This window comes from Erpetoichthys calabaricus, chromosome 5 (genome assembly GCF_900747795.2).
Source record: "Erpetoichthys calabaricus chromosome 5, fErpCal1.3, whole genome shotgun sequence".
NCBI lineage: Eukaryota > Metazoa > Chordata > Cladistia > Polypteriformes > Polypteridae > Erpetoichthys > Erpetoichthys calabaricus.
The window spans coordinates 101,236,925-101,254,112 of record NC_041398.2 but is presented as its reverse complement, the minus strand read 5'-3'; the positions used below and the strand labels follow the sequence as shown (position 1 = coordinate 101,254,112).

The 17,188-nt window shown below is 36.8% G+C and overlaps 1 protein-coding gene across 2 annotated transcripts in view; it reads left to right on the top strand.

The window, feature by feature from the left end:
* The window catches only part of LOC114652773 (limbin-like), a 197,653-nt gene that overhangs the window by 17,992 nt on the left and 162,473 nt on the right, over positions 1-17,188 (top strand). For both annotated transcript variants that reach the window (XR_007935127.1, XM_051928206.1), the window contains exons 4-7: positions 2,122-2,178; positions 6,005-6,191; positions 9,100-9,206; positions 9,292-9,357. Coding sequence is in view for 1 of the 2 variants with exons in the window: in XM_051928206.1 (XP_051784166.1) it covers positions 2,122-2,178; positions 6,005-6,191; positions 9,100-9,206; positions 9,292-9,357 (417 nt within the window). In the remaining variant the exon portion in view is untranslated. The remainder of the gene's footprint in view (positions 1-2,121; positions 2,179-6,004; positions 6,192-9,099; positions 9,207-9,291; positions 9,358-17,188) is intronic.

Here is a 17,188-nt window from a genome sequence, read left to right as displayed (position 1 = left end):
AAGAAATTAAAATAAGACAACCTTAGTTAACATAAGAAGGAGTAAGGTCCGATGGCCAGGGTGGACAGAAAAAACAAAAAAAAAACTCCAGAAGGCTGGAGAAAAAAATAAAATCTGTAGGGGTTCCAGGCCACGAGACCGCCCAGTCCCCTTTGGGCATTCTACCTAACATAAATGAAATAGTCCTCTTTGTAGTTAGGGTTCTCACGGAGTCACTTGATGCTGATGGTTATACAGACTTCTGGCTTTTAATCCATCCATCATTGTTGGAACATCATGGTGCTTTGGGTAGATGGTGGTGGCACAAGCCACCACCAATAGGACACCGGAAAAGGAAACAGAAGAGAGAGTAGGGGTTAGTACAGATTTTGAATGGTTATTATAATGAATTGGATATACAGAGTGTCAGGATTAAATTACAGTGAAGTTATGAGAAGGCCATGTTAAAGTAATGTGTTTTCAGTAGTTTTTTAAAGTGCTCCACTGTATTAGCCTGGCGAATTCCTACTGGCAGGCTATTCCAGATTTTAGGTGCATAACAGCAGAAGGCCGCCTCACCACTTCTTTTAAGTTTTGCTCTTGGAATTCTAAGGAGACACTCAGTTGAGGATCTGAGGTTGCGATTTGGAATATAAGGTGTCAGACATTCCGATATATAAGACGGGGCGAGATTATTTAAAGCTTTAAAAACCATAAGCAGAATTTTAAAGTCAATTCTGAATGACACAGGTAACCAGTGTAGTGACATCAAAACTGGAGAAATGTGTTCGGATTTTCTTTTCCTGGTAAGGATTCTAGCAGCTGCATTCTGCACTAACTGCAAACGATTGATGTCTTTTTTGGGTAGTCCTGAGAGGAGTGCATTACAGTAATCTAGTCGACTAAAGACAAACGCATGAACTAATTTCTCTGCATCTTTCGATGATATAAGAGGTCTAACTTTTGCTATGTTCCTTAGGTGAAAAAATGCTGTCCTAGTGATTTTATTAATATGCGATTTAAAATTCAGATTACAATCAACGGTTACCCCTAAGCTTTTTACCTCCGATTTGACTTTTAATCCTAATGCATCCAGTTTATTTCTAATAGCCTCACTGTATCCATTATTGCCAATCACTAAGATTTCGGTTTTTTCTTTATTTAATTTGAGAAAGTTACTATTCATCCATTCTGAGATACAGGTTAGACATTGTGTTAGCGAATCAAGAGATTTAGGGTCATCAGGTGCTATTGATACATACAGTTATCATACAGTTAGAGTTATATCATGACTTCACTGAGTATTAAAAATACAGTATATGATGATGGGCACACTGTTTCTATTTCCCAGCATGCTTCAAACTTAAGAGATGATTTACATATAGCAGCACTGAACATCATTTAAAGTTATCCAGAGTTTATCCTGAAACTTATGAAGTTAAATCTTTAAATGCAGTCAACTTCGCTGTCAATCCATTTTTAAATTTTGTTTTTATATATAGTATAGTATATAGTATGTATTTTACTCTATTTATAAATAGGATATAAACTGTGACCGAGACACCTCAGTGTGCCACCAACACCAGACACAAATTAGAAACGTTATTAAAAAAGTTAATCTTTTTATCAAAATAAAGGGTTCATTTCTGGAATCAGGAGAACTTCAAAGAAAGTCCGGTGATCACTTTCTTGCAACCCAGGCTTCACTTCAGTCCTCACTGCTGGTCTTTGTTAAAGGGCGTTCTGTAATACTTCCAAAAGTGTGCACAGGTTTCTCTTATTTCGAAAATCATTTGTTTGTGTCATGAGTCATATGTTTGTACCCCAGTGTAATTAAATCCTATGTACTTAAGGAAGGTGTCCTTTGAAAGTGGACTGACATTTGAGTAGAAAAATGTTTTTTGCTGATGCAGATTCATGTTAGTGCTATCAGGAACCCTCCCCAGGAATACTCCAAATCTCTATTTTGCCACTGTTTTCCCTGGAACTACGTGATGCCTAGTCACTACATATGTACTATATACAGTATATACATTATATTTGTTCATGTAATGAAGAATAGCTATTTTTATAATTGAATAATACACTACTATTGATTCTTTTAGTATAGATTATATACAGTGTTTTTTAATTTTCTTTCAGGTAAGAAGCCTGGCTCAGATTTCAGTATTTGGTCTAACATTTCAAAAGTGTGCACAGGTTTGTTTGTATTCAGTTTGCATACTCATTTTGATATTGTTTTTTAAAAAATGTTTGGTCTTTTTACTTGTGGCTTTTGTAATGAAACTTATACTATACCCATGAGATATTTAATTGTTACACATTTTTACAGTATAAACTCCTGCACATTTTGTCTCTGACATGAATCTGTATTGAAGATTAGATTAAGTTACTGTGATATGTTGATTATGAAATTAATAAATTAAATTAAGCAGAATGCAAAGATTAGCCATAGTTCTAGTAATAAAATAAATAAGACTGCATAGGAACTGCAGCATTTTTCTAAAAATTTCATTGAAAATCTAGGAGATTAATTTACTTATTAATTTACTTTATTTAGTAATTTACTTATTACTTTTCATGTAATGTATTCACACTTTTGTACAACCCCCCAATTCCAATGAAGTTGGGGCATTGTGTAAAACGTAAATAAAAACAGAATACAATGATTTGCAAATCCTTTTCAACCTATATTCAATTGAATAAACTACGAAGACAAGATATCGAATGTTCAAACTGATAAACTTTATTGTTGTTTTGCAAATCTTCACTCATTTTGAATTTGATGCCTGCATCACGTTCCAAAAAAGCTGGGACAGGGGCAACAAAAGACTGGGAAAGTTGAGGAATGTTCAAAAAACACCTGTTTTGAACATTCCACAGGTGAACAGGTTAATTGGAAACAGGTGTTTGTCATGATTGGGTATAAAAGGAGCATCCCCAAAAGGCTCAGTCATTCACAAGCAAGGATGGGGCGAGGTTCACCACTTTGTGAACAACTGCATGGGCAAATAGTCCAGCAGATTAAGAACAACGTTTCTCAATGTACAATTGCAAGGAATCTAGGGATTTCATCATCTACTGTCCATAATATTATCAAAAGATTCAGAGAATCTGGAGAAATCTCTGCACGTAAGTGGCAAGGCCGAATACCAACACTGGATGCCCATGACCTTCGATCCCTCAGGCGGTGCTGCATTAAAAACCGACATCATTCTGTAAAGGATATTACCACGTGGGCTCAGGAATACTTCAGAAAACCACTGTCAGTTAACACAGTTCGTCGCTACATCTACAAGAGCAAGTTAAAAGTCTACCATGCAAAGCGAAAGCCATATATCAACAACACCCAGAAACGCCGCCGGCTTCTCTGGGCCCGAGCTCATCTGAGATGGACTGACGCAAAGTGGAAAAGTGTGCTGTGGTCTGACGAGTCCACATTTCAAATTGTTTTTGGAAATCATGGACGTCGTGTCCTCCGGGCCAAAGAGGAAAAGGACCATCCGGATTGTTATCAGCACAAGTTCAAAAGCCAGCATCTGTGATGGTGTGGGGGTGTGTTAGTGCCCATGGCATGGGTAACATGCACATCTGTGAAGACACCATTAATGCTGAAAGGTACATACAGGTTTTGGAGCAACATATGCTGCCATCCAAGCGGCGTCTTTTTCAGGGACGTCCCTGCTTATTTCAGCTGGACAATGCGAAGCCACATTCTGCATGTGTTACAACAGCGTGGCTTCGTAGTAAAAGAGTGCGGGTACTAGACTGGCCTGCCTACAGTCCAGACCTGTGTCCCATTGAAAATGTGTGGCGCATTATGAAGCGCAAAATACGACAACTGAGACCCCAGACTGTTGAGCAACTGAAGTTCTACATCAAGCAAGAATGGGAAAGAATTCCACCTACACAGCTTCAACAATTAGTGTCCTCAGTTCCCAAATGCTTATTGAGTGTTGTTAAAAGGAAAGGTGATATAACACAGTGGTAAACATGCCCCTGTCCCAGCTTTTTTGGAATGTGTTGCAGGCATCAAATTCAAAATGAGTGAAAATTTGCAAAACAACAATAAAGTTTTATCAGTTTGAACATTCGATATCTTGTCTTCGTAGTGTATTCAATTGAATATAGGCTGAAAAGGATTTATTTACGTTTTACACAATGTCCCAACTTCATTGGAATTGGGGTTGTAAGAAACAGAGGACAACAGGAAATATTGTACATTCTTTTTTGTGTTAATTATAACAGATGTTTTTAAACAGGATTTCAAGGTGGTTTGGTATGACAGTTTTGCTATTTTCTCATAATTTTTTGGTTGCCATATTCATCTCAACATTTATTTAGGACCCTGGAGTCTATTTAATACATTTTGCATCTGTACAAGCATCTTTTTGTTTGCTTTTTGAAAGTGTTTGTTTAGAAAGTGTATCTGATATACTTGTTGTGGTAGTTCTCATTGTTTTCTATAGGTGCAACCATTTAGGTTTAACAAGACCAATTGTAAATCTCAGCCATTTTCCAATAATGACTGAGAATATAACTCAAAGCAGTCAATTTCAATTAAAAAGATCATCTCATGCCATATAGGCTTTGATAACCATATGGTAACAACAGGCTTATAAGCAAAATTGTATCCTGTTATTTAAGTAAATTAATATATTAAACATGTTATGTTATTTAACATATTAAAAAATTCATACATGTACTGTATTTTCAAAAATGGTATTGAGCATAATGTAACGCATTTTGTCTTTGAAAGAATAAATCTTACCTGAAAGTGCTCTGATTTGGGATATTAAACACCAGTGGATTTTAAATAACATTTTGACTAGGCAAATGAGCCAAATATCAATGTAATGCTGAACTGTCTTTAACAAAACTGCTTTTATTAACACGTATTCAAAGTGCAATTTCAGGAAGAAACTAGAAAGAAAACTGTCCTAATACTGTACCTATTTAATAGTGCTTCTATAACTAAGTAGTATTTATTGGTGTACAGTGTCATGCCACTCTGCACAGTCCTGCCAAATTCTGTCATCATCAATTGATCCTGTTTTTCTTTTTCCTTATCATCTTGTAATACTAAGAAGTAACAGGTAAATGCTACCAGGGCTCCCTAAAATAAAGCGTGATCTTTAGTATAGTGTAAAGTCAGCAATCAACAATGCAGTTCAACTTTTGCATATTCTAATTTAGATTAGATTATTTTAGATTAGATTCACCTTCTTTAATGGCCGCAGTGCAAGAACAGCTCCATAGCTGCCCTGCTGCATCTGTTAAATAGTAAACCAAAGGCAAAGTAATTGGTTGTTCTTTACAGGATGAGGCTTACCACACAGTATGCTTGTTGCATGATATTTAGAACATTTAACACCGAGCTGTGACCTGCTTTGCCATAGTGGTGATTCCGAGCCACCTTCTTGACTCTCATGCATCTCTGTAACCCAAGCTTGTCAATACCTGTATAAAAAAAAAAAAAACAGCGCTTCTTGGATGGTAAAAATATTTTATTTGAAAATGAGTTGTTAGATAAACTTTTTTTAATAGAAATACAGGTATGAACAGAAAATGAAAACGATACTTTAGATGTAACTTTAACTTTTTTTTAACAGTAATACAGGCATGAACACAATAAAATGAGACATTAGATGTATTTTTTTTAATATAAATAAAAGTACGTAAATACAGAATAAAAAAGAGACAGACACTAGATGCAATTTTTTAAACATAAATGCAGGTATGAACACAGAATGAAAACGACACATTGTATGTAACTTTATTTTAATAGAAATATGGGTATGAATACAGAATAAAAATGAGATGTTAGATGTCCCACAACTACCCTCATATTAAAATTTACATTTCACTAAAACAAAATTTGTTTAACATGATGTTGTATGAACGTTTGTCCAGACATAGTATTTGTTATTTTGAAAATTTTGTTACTTTGGCATACATATTCTGTGTTTGTGTGTGTGTGTGTGTGTGTACACATATAATTTTTATTTTCTTTCTTTCTTTACAGGTTAGCATGCAGACGAATGTTCCAAGTTTGACATTTATGCTGATAATTAATAATACAGGTATACCATCAGCAGCAACACTTTCACAGCTGAGCATAAGGGATTCGGTGTCTGGTCTTACACTACAGTCAAGCAGTGGCATTCTATTGGAGAGTGGGTTTCAGACGTTTACTAAAGACATATTGGCAGGTACAGTTCTGTGGCCATTTTAAAATGTTCAGTTTGCTTATAAAATTAAAATGTTTAAAATGCAGATGTGGTTTGCATGTGCTTATATTTTGTTATGAAGCTCCTTATTGGGTGTTTCATTGACAAGTCATTATAACAATCAATTATTTGAGGGTAAATTACATGGTAACTGTAATGGATAGAAGTGGAAGTAATTTAACACGTTTGTGGTGACTTATAGGTAGTTCAAACATGCACAGCACTCTGCTGTTAGTCTAGTTTAAACCAAGGTGAAATGAACATGGATTGCACCATTGTTGAACAATGCTATGTAGTGAGATTTTCTTTCAGTACTAGAGTTTTTTATGTTTTGTTCAACAATTCAATAGTTTGATCCCAACCCTGGGTGACTTCTTTGGGCAAAGGTAGTGAATCCTGCTGATTGTTGTTCAACAATGGTGTAATCTCATGTCCATGTGCTGTGCATGTTTGGACTACCCATAAGTCGGCGTGAATGTGTTAAATTGGGTCAGCTCCTATCCATTGCAGTTACTGCATAATTTTCACATTGCCTTTACGTTTTGATTAACCCTTGAATAATTTAAGATATTTTTCTTTTCTAATACTGTATATCAGTTTCTTCTGTTTCACATTATTTTAATTAATACATATAAATAGAGTTTAGAGGTGAAATAGAGTTTAGAGATTGCCCTGTGGGTTTGAAAAAAGAAGATTAGCATCCAAGATAGGCTTCCATATTCTGTACAACAGCTAGTTAGTCACTGATAGTTAAATTTTAGTTCTTTTTCAGTTTTAGAAGCTATAAATCTTTTAGCCACTGAGTACTATGAGTGTGATGCAGGATTCTTCCATCTGAGCACTTTTTGTTGTTTAACACACAGTGGGACAAATGCCAATACATCTTTAAGCATGTTTGTTCCATCTGGATTAATTCTAAATGTAGCAAAAGGCAGTACCGTAAGTGGATGAGAATGTATTTAAAGTTAATGTGTTTCTGACATGTCAAAATTATGTCCTGTATGGTTTCAGTTTAGGACAGAGTAATGCAGTTGGTCCTTCTAATCCTGGGTAGATTTTACAGAGCCTGATTTTGGAGTGGCATATAAGATGCACATTCCTAAAATGTGTAAGTCCATGTCTCACAGAAATAGAATAACACTGTATTCTTTAAAATGATTTCCGTGTATTCTCTTTCTGTTTTAGTTTAAGCTTTAATATTTATACATATTCCTCAATACAATGGATGTCTTTATAAAACTGAAAAAAACCTTAGTCTTATTTTTACCTAAATACCTTGACATGGCTTAAATTTTACGTTTGGTGGAAACTGTTTGTTCTGATACAATAGCGCAGAGAGGTGACACTTTTTAGACAGTGGTGCATACTCAGAAGTGTCATTGTAAGGAAAACTTTAAAAACACTATAGATATAACAAGTACTGGACATTTGCCGAGAAAACTTATATTCTAAGCATCGAGATACTGTATGTTTTTGTAATTCAGCAGTTCAGCTAGACTTTAATCAACACTGCCCTTTTAACAGCTACAGTTGTTAAAACATAAAATGCAGTATTTCTGGAATGTCTCAGTGTGTATCGTATTAGATTTATTTACAGGTTTCTTAATTATGCAGTGTAAATGTTTTGTGAAGGTACAGCTATTTCATGCAGTCAACAAATATAGACATGGATAACACACTTTCCCTTGGTGCCCCAGGAAGAGCAATTTTCTTGGTTTTGGTTATAAATATATTCCAGTATTATATACAAATTATAGTTCAGTATACAGTAATCCCTCCTCCATCGCGGGGGTTGTGTTCCAGAGCCACCCGCGAAATAAGAAAATCCGCGAAGTACAAACCATATGTTTATATGGTTATTTTTATATTGTCATGCTTGGGTCACAGATTTGCGCAGAAACACAGGAGCTTGTAGAGAGACAGGAACGTTATTCAAACACTGCAAACAAACATTTGTCTCTTTTTCAAAAGTTTAAACTGTGCTCCATGACAAGACAGAGATGACAGTTCCATCTCACAATTAAAAGAATGCAAACATATCTTCCTCTTCAAAGGAGTGCGCGTCAGGAGCAGAGCATGTCAGAGAGAGAGAGAGAGACAAAAGCAAACAAATCAATAGGGCTGTTTGGCTTTTAAGTATGCGAAGCACCGCGGCACAAAGCTGTTGAAGGCGGCAGCTAACACCCCCTCTGTCAGGAGCAGAGAGAGAGACAGACAGATAAAAACAAACAGTGAAAAATCAATACGTGCCCTTTGAGCTTTTAAGTATGCGAAGCACCGTGCAGCATGTTGCTTCAGGAAGCAGCTGCACAGAAGGTAGCAACGTGAAGATAATCTTTCAGCATTTTTAGACGAGCGTCCGTATCGTCTAGGTGTGCGAACAGCCCCCCTACTCAATCCCCCTACGTCAGGATCAGAGAAACTCAGCGCAAGAGAGGGAGAAAAGTAAGTTGGGTAGCTTCTCAGCCATCTGCCAGTAGCGTCCCTTGTATGAAATCAACTGGGCAAACCAACTGAGGAAGCATGTACAAGAAATTAAAAGATCCATTGTCCGCAGAAATCCGCGAACCAGCAAAAAATCCGCGATATATATTTAAATATGCTTACATATAAAATCTGCGATGGAGTGAAGCCGCGAAAGGCGAAGCGCGATATAGCGAGGGATTACTGTAAATTAGGAAATTAAGCTAAAAGAAAATCAATAAAAACAGCAAATGGTACCAAGATATTACGAATGATCAAGTTTCAAAATGTGGGTTTACTCGATTCCTTTAGTTGTTCTGTATGGAAAATTTTAATTTTGGCAGTTGATTCTCCTAGGAGAAGCCATAGTTTTTGACTTCCTATTTCATTTCCAGTTACCTGAATTAGTTTGATTTATTTTCATTAGCTGGATCCTCCTATATTGTGAAGTATTCAGCATCGATTGATGTCAATGTTGCCAATGACCAGATTTGGGAACTGCCAGCATTCCTGACATTTTCCAATGCGTCACAGGTAGGCACTGTATCACAATTTTTTGTTCACTCTAGCTGTTTTACTTCATTTTTATATATTTATTGCTTTTTTGCTCATATTCCAGAATGACATCAATTTATTTGGTCCGTTAGAAGCAAACTTCACTATGTATATGAACTCCACTTCAGAGGTACAATTTTAAGTTGTTTTTTCTGGTTTGTTACCAATTTCACGCTTTAGAAGTGACCATCTGAGGGCAGTATTGCACAACATCAAGCTCACAGATTTTTTACATTTTGTTTCAGATTCTGTGTGAAATATATTGAAATTTTAAACTTACATGTTTTACTGGAATTATATTGTATCACAATAATAGAATTTATTTTATGTTTTGTTTAACCATTCAACAGTTTGCTCCTGGCTCTGGTTAACTTAAAATCACTGGCTACATACAGTAGTACTAACAGGCGTTTTTATCTTTCTGAATGTAGTAGCGCAGGGGTCCTCAATCACAGTCCTGGAGGGGTGCAATAGCTACAGGTTTTCATTCCAGACAGTTTCCTAGTTAAAACTGAGTCCTTGCTAATAATGAGACTTGGTATTTAACTATGTGCCTTGTTAGTGCTTTCATTTATCAAAGACAAATTTTAGTTGCATTGTAGATCAAAAGTCCTCCATTACAGTCCTGGCGGTCCACAGTAGTTTCGGCATTTCACTTCAACCAATTTCTTAATTAGAACCCATTTGTTTACTACTAAAGCAATATGTTTTTTGGCCTTAATTTTAGTTTTCCTGCCAGTTACAATTCAGAACCCTTAATTGCCTATTTTAGTTTTTAGCAGCTGCATTTAAGATTTAATTGTTGCCTGTTTTCTTAACCAGACATTAAGAAATGCAGATAACCAATAAACCAGTAGCTCTTCAGCTAACTGCTGTTAAAGCTGTTCTGGTCCACAAATTACATGGATAATGTTCTCAGAGAAGGAAACTCTACAGTGCAATTAACATTTCTCTTGGATGAATGAAGGCACTAACAAGCCAAATAGATCAATACCAAGTTTAATTATCAGGAAGGACTATCTTCTTATTAAGAAACTACTGTAGTTGGAAGGAAAACATGCAGCCATCCAGGACAGTGATTGAGGACCTCTGTAGCAGTGTAACAGAAAAGCACCCCTTGGCATTTCTACACATCCAGAATAATGTACATGTGATATTTAGAAATTAGCATGCTCATTTCTCTCAGGTTCTCACTGGTGGGAGTAGAAAAAAATAGAACACAAGGTACGAAACAAGCAAAGAGAAAAATAAACAATACAGGCTGCACTACCTGCATAGGCTTATGCATCCCTATGTTTTAGGGATGGGTGCTTTGCTCACTTATTCAGACATATACATACAGACTGATATCTGTCTTGTTTTTGTTTTTAAGAGATTAGATTTATATACAGTAGATATTTCCTACCTTGCCATTGGAAAGAGAAAGGCAAGGTGACAAAATATTCTTGAAACACATAGCATTGAATTGAACAGTTAGAAGTTTATATTGCCATGAAAAGTTCTCATTTGTTGATTGCCAAAATTAAAGCACAAGAAAATTTTTGTCCGCTTTTTCTTGAGTCCCTTGAACAGTCTAAGTGAACGGTACCTTTACTGGAAGTGTGAAAATCTGCCTTTCTACATACTGTAGTTCTTTCACAAAAGTAAACTTTTGCTGCATAGTTGTAATGCTAAAGCACCAAATGGCTAGATTTTTAAGGATTAAAAAAATAAAAATCTTCACTACTTATTGTTTGGAGAAAGATGGTCAGGGGGTCACCTTACTGCTGTTCTCGAAAGAAGCTGTCTGTTTTTTTGTGTCACTCTTATATAGGTGGAACAGACTAAACTCAAAAAGTTTCACTAGTTAAATGCTGGTTAGGCACCTTTGAAAATAAGCGCCAAAGCAAATTGTCCATATAAAGTTCATTTTTTGGCTCACTAGAGAGCAAATAATTTAGAATGGACATTATGGGCATATGCATGCTCTCTGAATTTCACAGTTTAGTCTAGACTTTGTACGCTTATATGCTCTTTGGAGCCCTGTAAAATAAAATAATGTAGACATCATTTGAATAGTTACTTACTTTTATTTTAAACTGATTTACAATTAACTAAAGGCAATACAATAATACACACATTTAATGAGCAAAAATGTTCCCTATTGGCATTTCTTGTCCTTTGTTGTAATGTAAAAATGCCTTGTGTTAAATTCCTAAAATTTATGTTGAATCATTGTAAATTTATGTGCAAATTGCTGCTTTATTACTTGTCTACCAGTTTCTAATGTGGTTACACTGTCATCTTGTGGCTGCAAAAGACATTACAGCCAGCCATATTCCAATGTGTATTTACATAATATACAGTACATATACTTTTTTTTCTGAAAGTCTGTCATGCTTTACTCACGACCAGTTAAGTACTGGTTTAGAATTGATTGTTGTTTATGTGTAGGTTGAATGTCAAGTAAGAATTACCATTTTAAATTAACCAAAAAGATTCACACAGCAGCTAGATTTTACATTTTCCAAATTGATTATGGTTTTCTACACAGCTCTTTATTTACATTCATCCACATATACCAGTATACGGTAGTAAATGTTTTATCGTGAAAGATTATTCATAAAAGTCACTTTAACCTCTGTAGAAAAGGCGCTATATAGGCGCCTGACCCGGCACAGAAGGACACAGAGGCACGTATAAAACACAAGGACTTTTTATTTTCTTCTTCATCCGTGGGCGCACGTCTTCCCCGTGGCCCACAGGCAATACACAGTCCCACAAGCACTCTTCTCCACACTCCCACAATTCTTTCTTTTCTCCCACCACTCCTCCGCAAGCGTAGTCCTCCTCCTCCCGACCCTGGCTGTCTGAGTGGTGGTGGCTGGCCCTTTTTATACCCCACCCGGAAGCGTTCCAGGTGCTTGATCACCTGGTCCTAATTGCATTTCCGGGTGGGGCTGAAGATTCGACCAGCCGGGCTGCAGACTCCATGCAGCTCCCCCTAGCAGCCATTCGAGCCCCCAGCCAGGCTGTGGAGGACTCCATCTCCCATGGAGCTATGCGCCAGGTTGGGGAATCATCGTCCGCCAGGGAGGCTGCCACCAAGCGTCCCGGGGGAGGTATTGACGTGTCCATGGCTGCTCCCCCGGAACAGATGCAGCAGGGGCATCCCTGCCAGGCATGGGACCTGGCTGTCCTTCACACGTCTAAGGTTCTTTTTATATTGGTAGACAAGTTCTATCCTGGAAATACCTAAATAATTAGCTTTGTTTTAGGTGTACACCCCACAATACTTAACCTGGGTCTGTTAATGCCCCTGCCAGGATTCTGATTAAATATAACACAAGAATACTTTAACAGAGACCAAGGGTCTGTCTCTGCCCCAGGTCATTTCCCCTGAAAGAAATACACTTCAGAATAACTTGACAAAGGCCAAAAGCCTCTTCATGAGCTGTGCTCCTGCTGGGATTCCATTAAGATAGCTTTAAGTACAAATAATTTAACAGCAGTCAAGGGCTGAAAGCCTTCATATACTGAGTCATAGCCAGTCTGGAATTTGAATCACTAGCCCGAAAGAACTTAATCTGATCAAGCACAAAACGAGAACTGCAGAGAAGTAATATTTATTTCAATCATTACTTATGTTTATCCATAGAAAAACCAGGCATAAATGTTAGATGTGAAAACATACAACCTGCACTGTTTAAATCAGGGTCAAAGAGCAAGGTGGTAAAAATAGTTTTAATTATTGCGGTCTTTGTCTTCTTAAGCCAAGTGTAAAACTTGCGAGAGAAGGGATTGATGGAGACAGCAAAATCTGACCAAGTTGTCTTTCTCTGACAGTTATATTATGATGTCTCTGAAAATGCCTTTAAAGTCTTGTTCTTCATGGAGTACCTTTGGTGGCTACTTTATGTAAGCTATTGCATCAGTCAAAATTGGACAAGTGATAAGTTCCCATGGTATGGTTGCTTAAAAGCTAGTTAAAAGAAACATGTTGACTTAACCAAGTTTCAAGCCCCTATCTCACATTTTCTTACCAGCATATGCTCACTGGTTAATTTATCTGAGAATAGATTTTTATAGTTTATGAGTAAAGTATGTTTTTTGCATTTTGTTTTACATTTGCATACCCCCTATAATTTTTAAATACACATTTATATGAATCATTGGTCATGTAATGTCAAGGTAATGGTACAAGGAGTGTTGAACTGGCAGTCCCTTTTCCTTAAGTAAAGACCTAAGGGAAAAAAAGAAATAAGATTAGTGAAATCTAGATATATACATATTTAGAGTATAGTAAGATGGATTTTTTGTTGTTTTGGATTATCTGATGTTGTCATTACTATCTTTCATTAAACCATGTTTTGACTATGTGAGTGATAAATTGCACGGTATTTCAGCAATGCTAAAAATGTGTGGCGCAATGTGATGATACGGGTCCTGCTCCATGCTCCCATCTTTCTTCTGGGAACCTCTCGAACCCAACACTGTTGTTAATATAACCGGATGACCTGTGCATTGAGGACAAATCACACTGGGAGCAAGGGGATGGTGTAAAAAGTGTACAAGTGCTTTTATTACAAATAAACAAACAATGTCCAAAAAGAAAGTGCAGTGATTCAAAGTTAATAAATAAATAATCCATAAAAACAATGAAATAAAGGTGGAGGTTAAAATTCAAAATAAATAAATCCTTTAAAATGAGGTTAAAAACAACAGGCTGGAAGTGGTCCTTTATAAAAATCCGGTGCCTTCTCCATACAACTGGCGGCTCCCCTGCTTCTCCTATACGGGCCCTGCACCAGGGGAGTTGCCCTATCAGCCGGTGCAGCTGACCTTACTTCTGGTCCGGTTGCTTTCTGTCCCCAGGCTCCGTACAGCTCCTGCTGGACCAAGACTTCAGTTCCCCAATGGCCAGAGCGCTCAAGCTGAGGCTCACCCTCCCAAGCCTCCTCGACTCACACTGCCTTCTGCAACGAGTCCTCCATACTGCTGGTCACTCCAACTCCTAGAAACCGGTCAGCTGGACTGACCACTTCCTTCAGCCCCTGAGTGTTGGCCAAACACTCATTCCAGGGGCTCTCCTCCCAGCTACCTGCCTTAACCAGCGAGCCTGCTCTCTTGCTTGCTCCCTCCCTTCCGCAACGGCTCTTACAGCTTTCTGCCTTCTTCTCTCCTTCTTAACCTCTGTCCATCTCTTTTCTTTCTTTCTTTCTTCCCTCCACACTTGTGCTTCTCTTACTTATAATGGGGACGTGGCACAGGTGTGAAAATGCCCATGCCTGTATCGCTCCCAGGAACCACTGTTGTCGTATGTATGAGCTTCACTTTAGCATTAGCATTTTCAGACAATAGTATACTACTGGGAAATCAATCTTATCTATTTACAAGATGTTCTAAATTCATGAGTAGTCAAAAGCCTGGTTGGGGAGAATTGTTTGCCTGAGCATTCTACATATTTAGTGTTAATGATTTTTTTCTTAACTCTGACAAGCTGCCACAAATAACTACTATTATGAAATATTTACAATAAACAGTGAATAGAAGTAAAACTATATTACTTTATTGTGACAATAAATTTGCCGTAGTTCTCACTGCCTCATATTGTACAAAGCTTGTCAAAAAAAGAAAATGTTCCTTGAATATTTTTTTACTTTCATACACAAAACATTATAAAAGTGTTAATTTCAGCCTATCAACTACAGTTAGTTGCTTAGCTTTTCTTAGTAATGTACAGTACTTCATTTTAACTACTATTAACAGGTCCTGTTGAGCTTTCAAGCTCCAAGACCTTTCTAAATCTGCCCCAAGATGTAAAACTAAGTACAAAAATTAGGGTGTGCCCAGACCTTAGTGAGACTCACATTGAGAGGACTGGTGTACATTAGTTGCTTTTTTTTGTTTAATTTTATTGATTTTATTAAAATCAAATGACATTCCATACACATAACTCAAGTTTTACAAAAAAAAGGTTCTAAACAAATCAACCCCCATCCCTGAGAAAGAGAGCTAGGCCAGCAGTGTGAAACTTTATGCTAGTAAAAATAAGTGAATCGATAAATTAATAAATGAATAAAGATAAATGGAGTAAAAGAGAACCTGCTTCCTCAATTTAAATGCATATTTTAAAATGTTATTGATTAGATCCTGCCAGGTTTTGAAAACGTTTTGTACAGATCCTCTAAGTGCGAATTAGATTTTTTCTAGTTTCAAATAGTATATAACATCAGTTACACACTGACTTAGAATAGGTGAGTTAGGATTCTTCCAGTTGAGAAAGATAAGTCTGCGTGCCAATAGTGTAGTAAAGGCAATTTCAGTTTGTTTGTCCTTCTCCACTTTAAGTCCATCCGGAAGTACACCAAACACAGCTGTTAATGGGTTAGGAGGGATTGTGACACCAAGGCTGTCTGAAAGGCATTTAAAGATTTTGGTCCAAAGTGATGTTAATTTGGTGCAGGCCCAAAACATATGGCCCAGTGAGGCCGGAACTTGATTACAGTGTTTGCAGGTTGGACCTTGCCCTGGAAACATTTTGGACAATTTTAAATGAGAGAGATGTGCTTGATATATAATTTTTAGTTGAATAATTTTATGCTTTGCGCAAAAGGAGCTCGAGTGAATTCTTTGCGTTGCTACTTTCCACTCCTTTTCTGATATGTTGACGGAAAGATCCTTTTCCCATTGTTCTCTTCAATTTTTTGAAAGGGAGGGACTGTAAAATAGTTTTATATATTATGGAAATGCTGTCTTGAGTCCTCGAGACTGAGCAATATTTTTTCTGGCGTAGAGGTAGGTGGGAGGTGAGGAAAATTGGGCAGGTTCTGTTTAACAAAGTTTCAAATTTGAAGGTAGTGAAAGAAATGTGTTGCTGGAAAGTGAAATTTGGAGTGTAATTGTTCGTAAGGATGCAAAGACGTTATCTATGTACAGATCTCTAAGTGATTTAATCCCAAATGTTTTTTAGGCATTAAAAACTGCATATGTTTGAGAGGGTGGAAAAAGGTGGTTCTCATGCAGAGGTGCCACAGATAAAAGCTTCTCTATCTTAAAATACTTCCTACATTGGTTCCATATTCTGATTGAGTGAAGCACAATTGGGTTTTTAGTATATTGGCAATAGCTTGTATTTATTGGGGTTCAAAGCAAGGAATATAAAGAAGTACTGCAGGATTTTATTTCTATTGTGGACCAAGCCTGTGTATGTTCATCTATTTGTGTCCATGTCCATGTTTTTATAGTTTGTATGTTTGCTGCCCAGTAATAAAATTGAAAGTTAGGTAGAGCCATGCCACCTTCTGCCTTAGGTCTTTGTAAGGTCGCTCTTCGGATACGTGGATGTTTTGAATTCCAAATAAATGAGGTTATGGTCGATTCTTAGGAAGTATATTAATCTTAATGTTAATTCTTCCAGCTAAAGTGAGATGAAGTGTACATTAGTTAATGCTGATACTGACTGTACATTCTCCATGATTCATCTACAGGAAGTATAGCATCACATAGCATGTCCTTTTTGTTTATAACCATCGGAAGTGAAAGTAAGTGTGATACTTCAAATAAACACTGCAAATAAGAGTGAATGGGAAGAAGATACAGAAAAAGTTGTGCTGCTCTTATGCATCTCTTGTTATAGTTTTATTAGGAGCTTTGTCACTGATGTTTTATCATTCATTTATTCTGTCATTTTATATAAATATTTTTATCGATTATTGTAAATTAAAATATTTGTTACGTTTATGTAATTGCTTTTCATTAGGGTATATACTATTGAGAATGTCTATTATTGAGTATTCTTCTTTTCTTTTTTTTGTTCTTTATCTTATCATTTCCTTTTTTCTCTTTCATGTTTATCCCAGGGCAGTTGTGTCTTCTGGTACACATTTTTAAGAGCCCAGCAGTTTGCTGAGGAATTAACTGCCCTGTTCATGTTGTTGGGCACCCCATTTGATCTTCTGTTTTGTAAGTTTAGTTGGTCT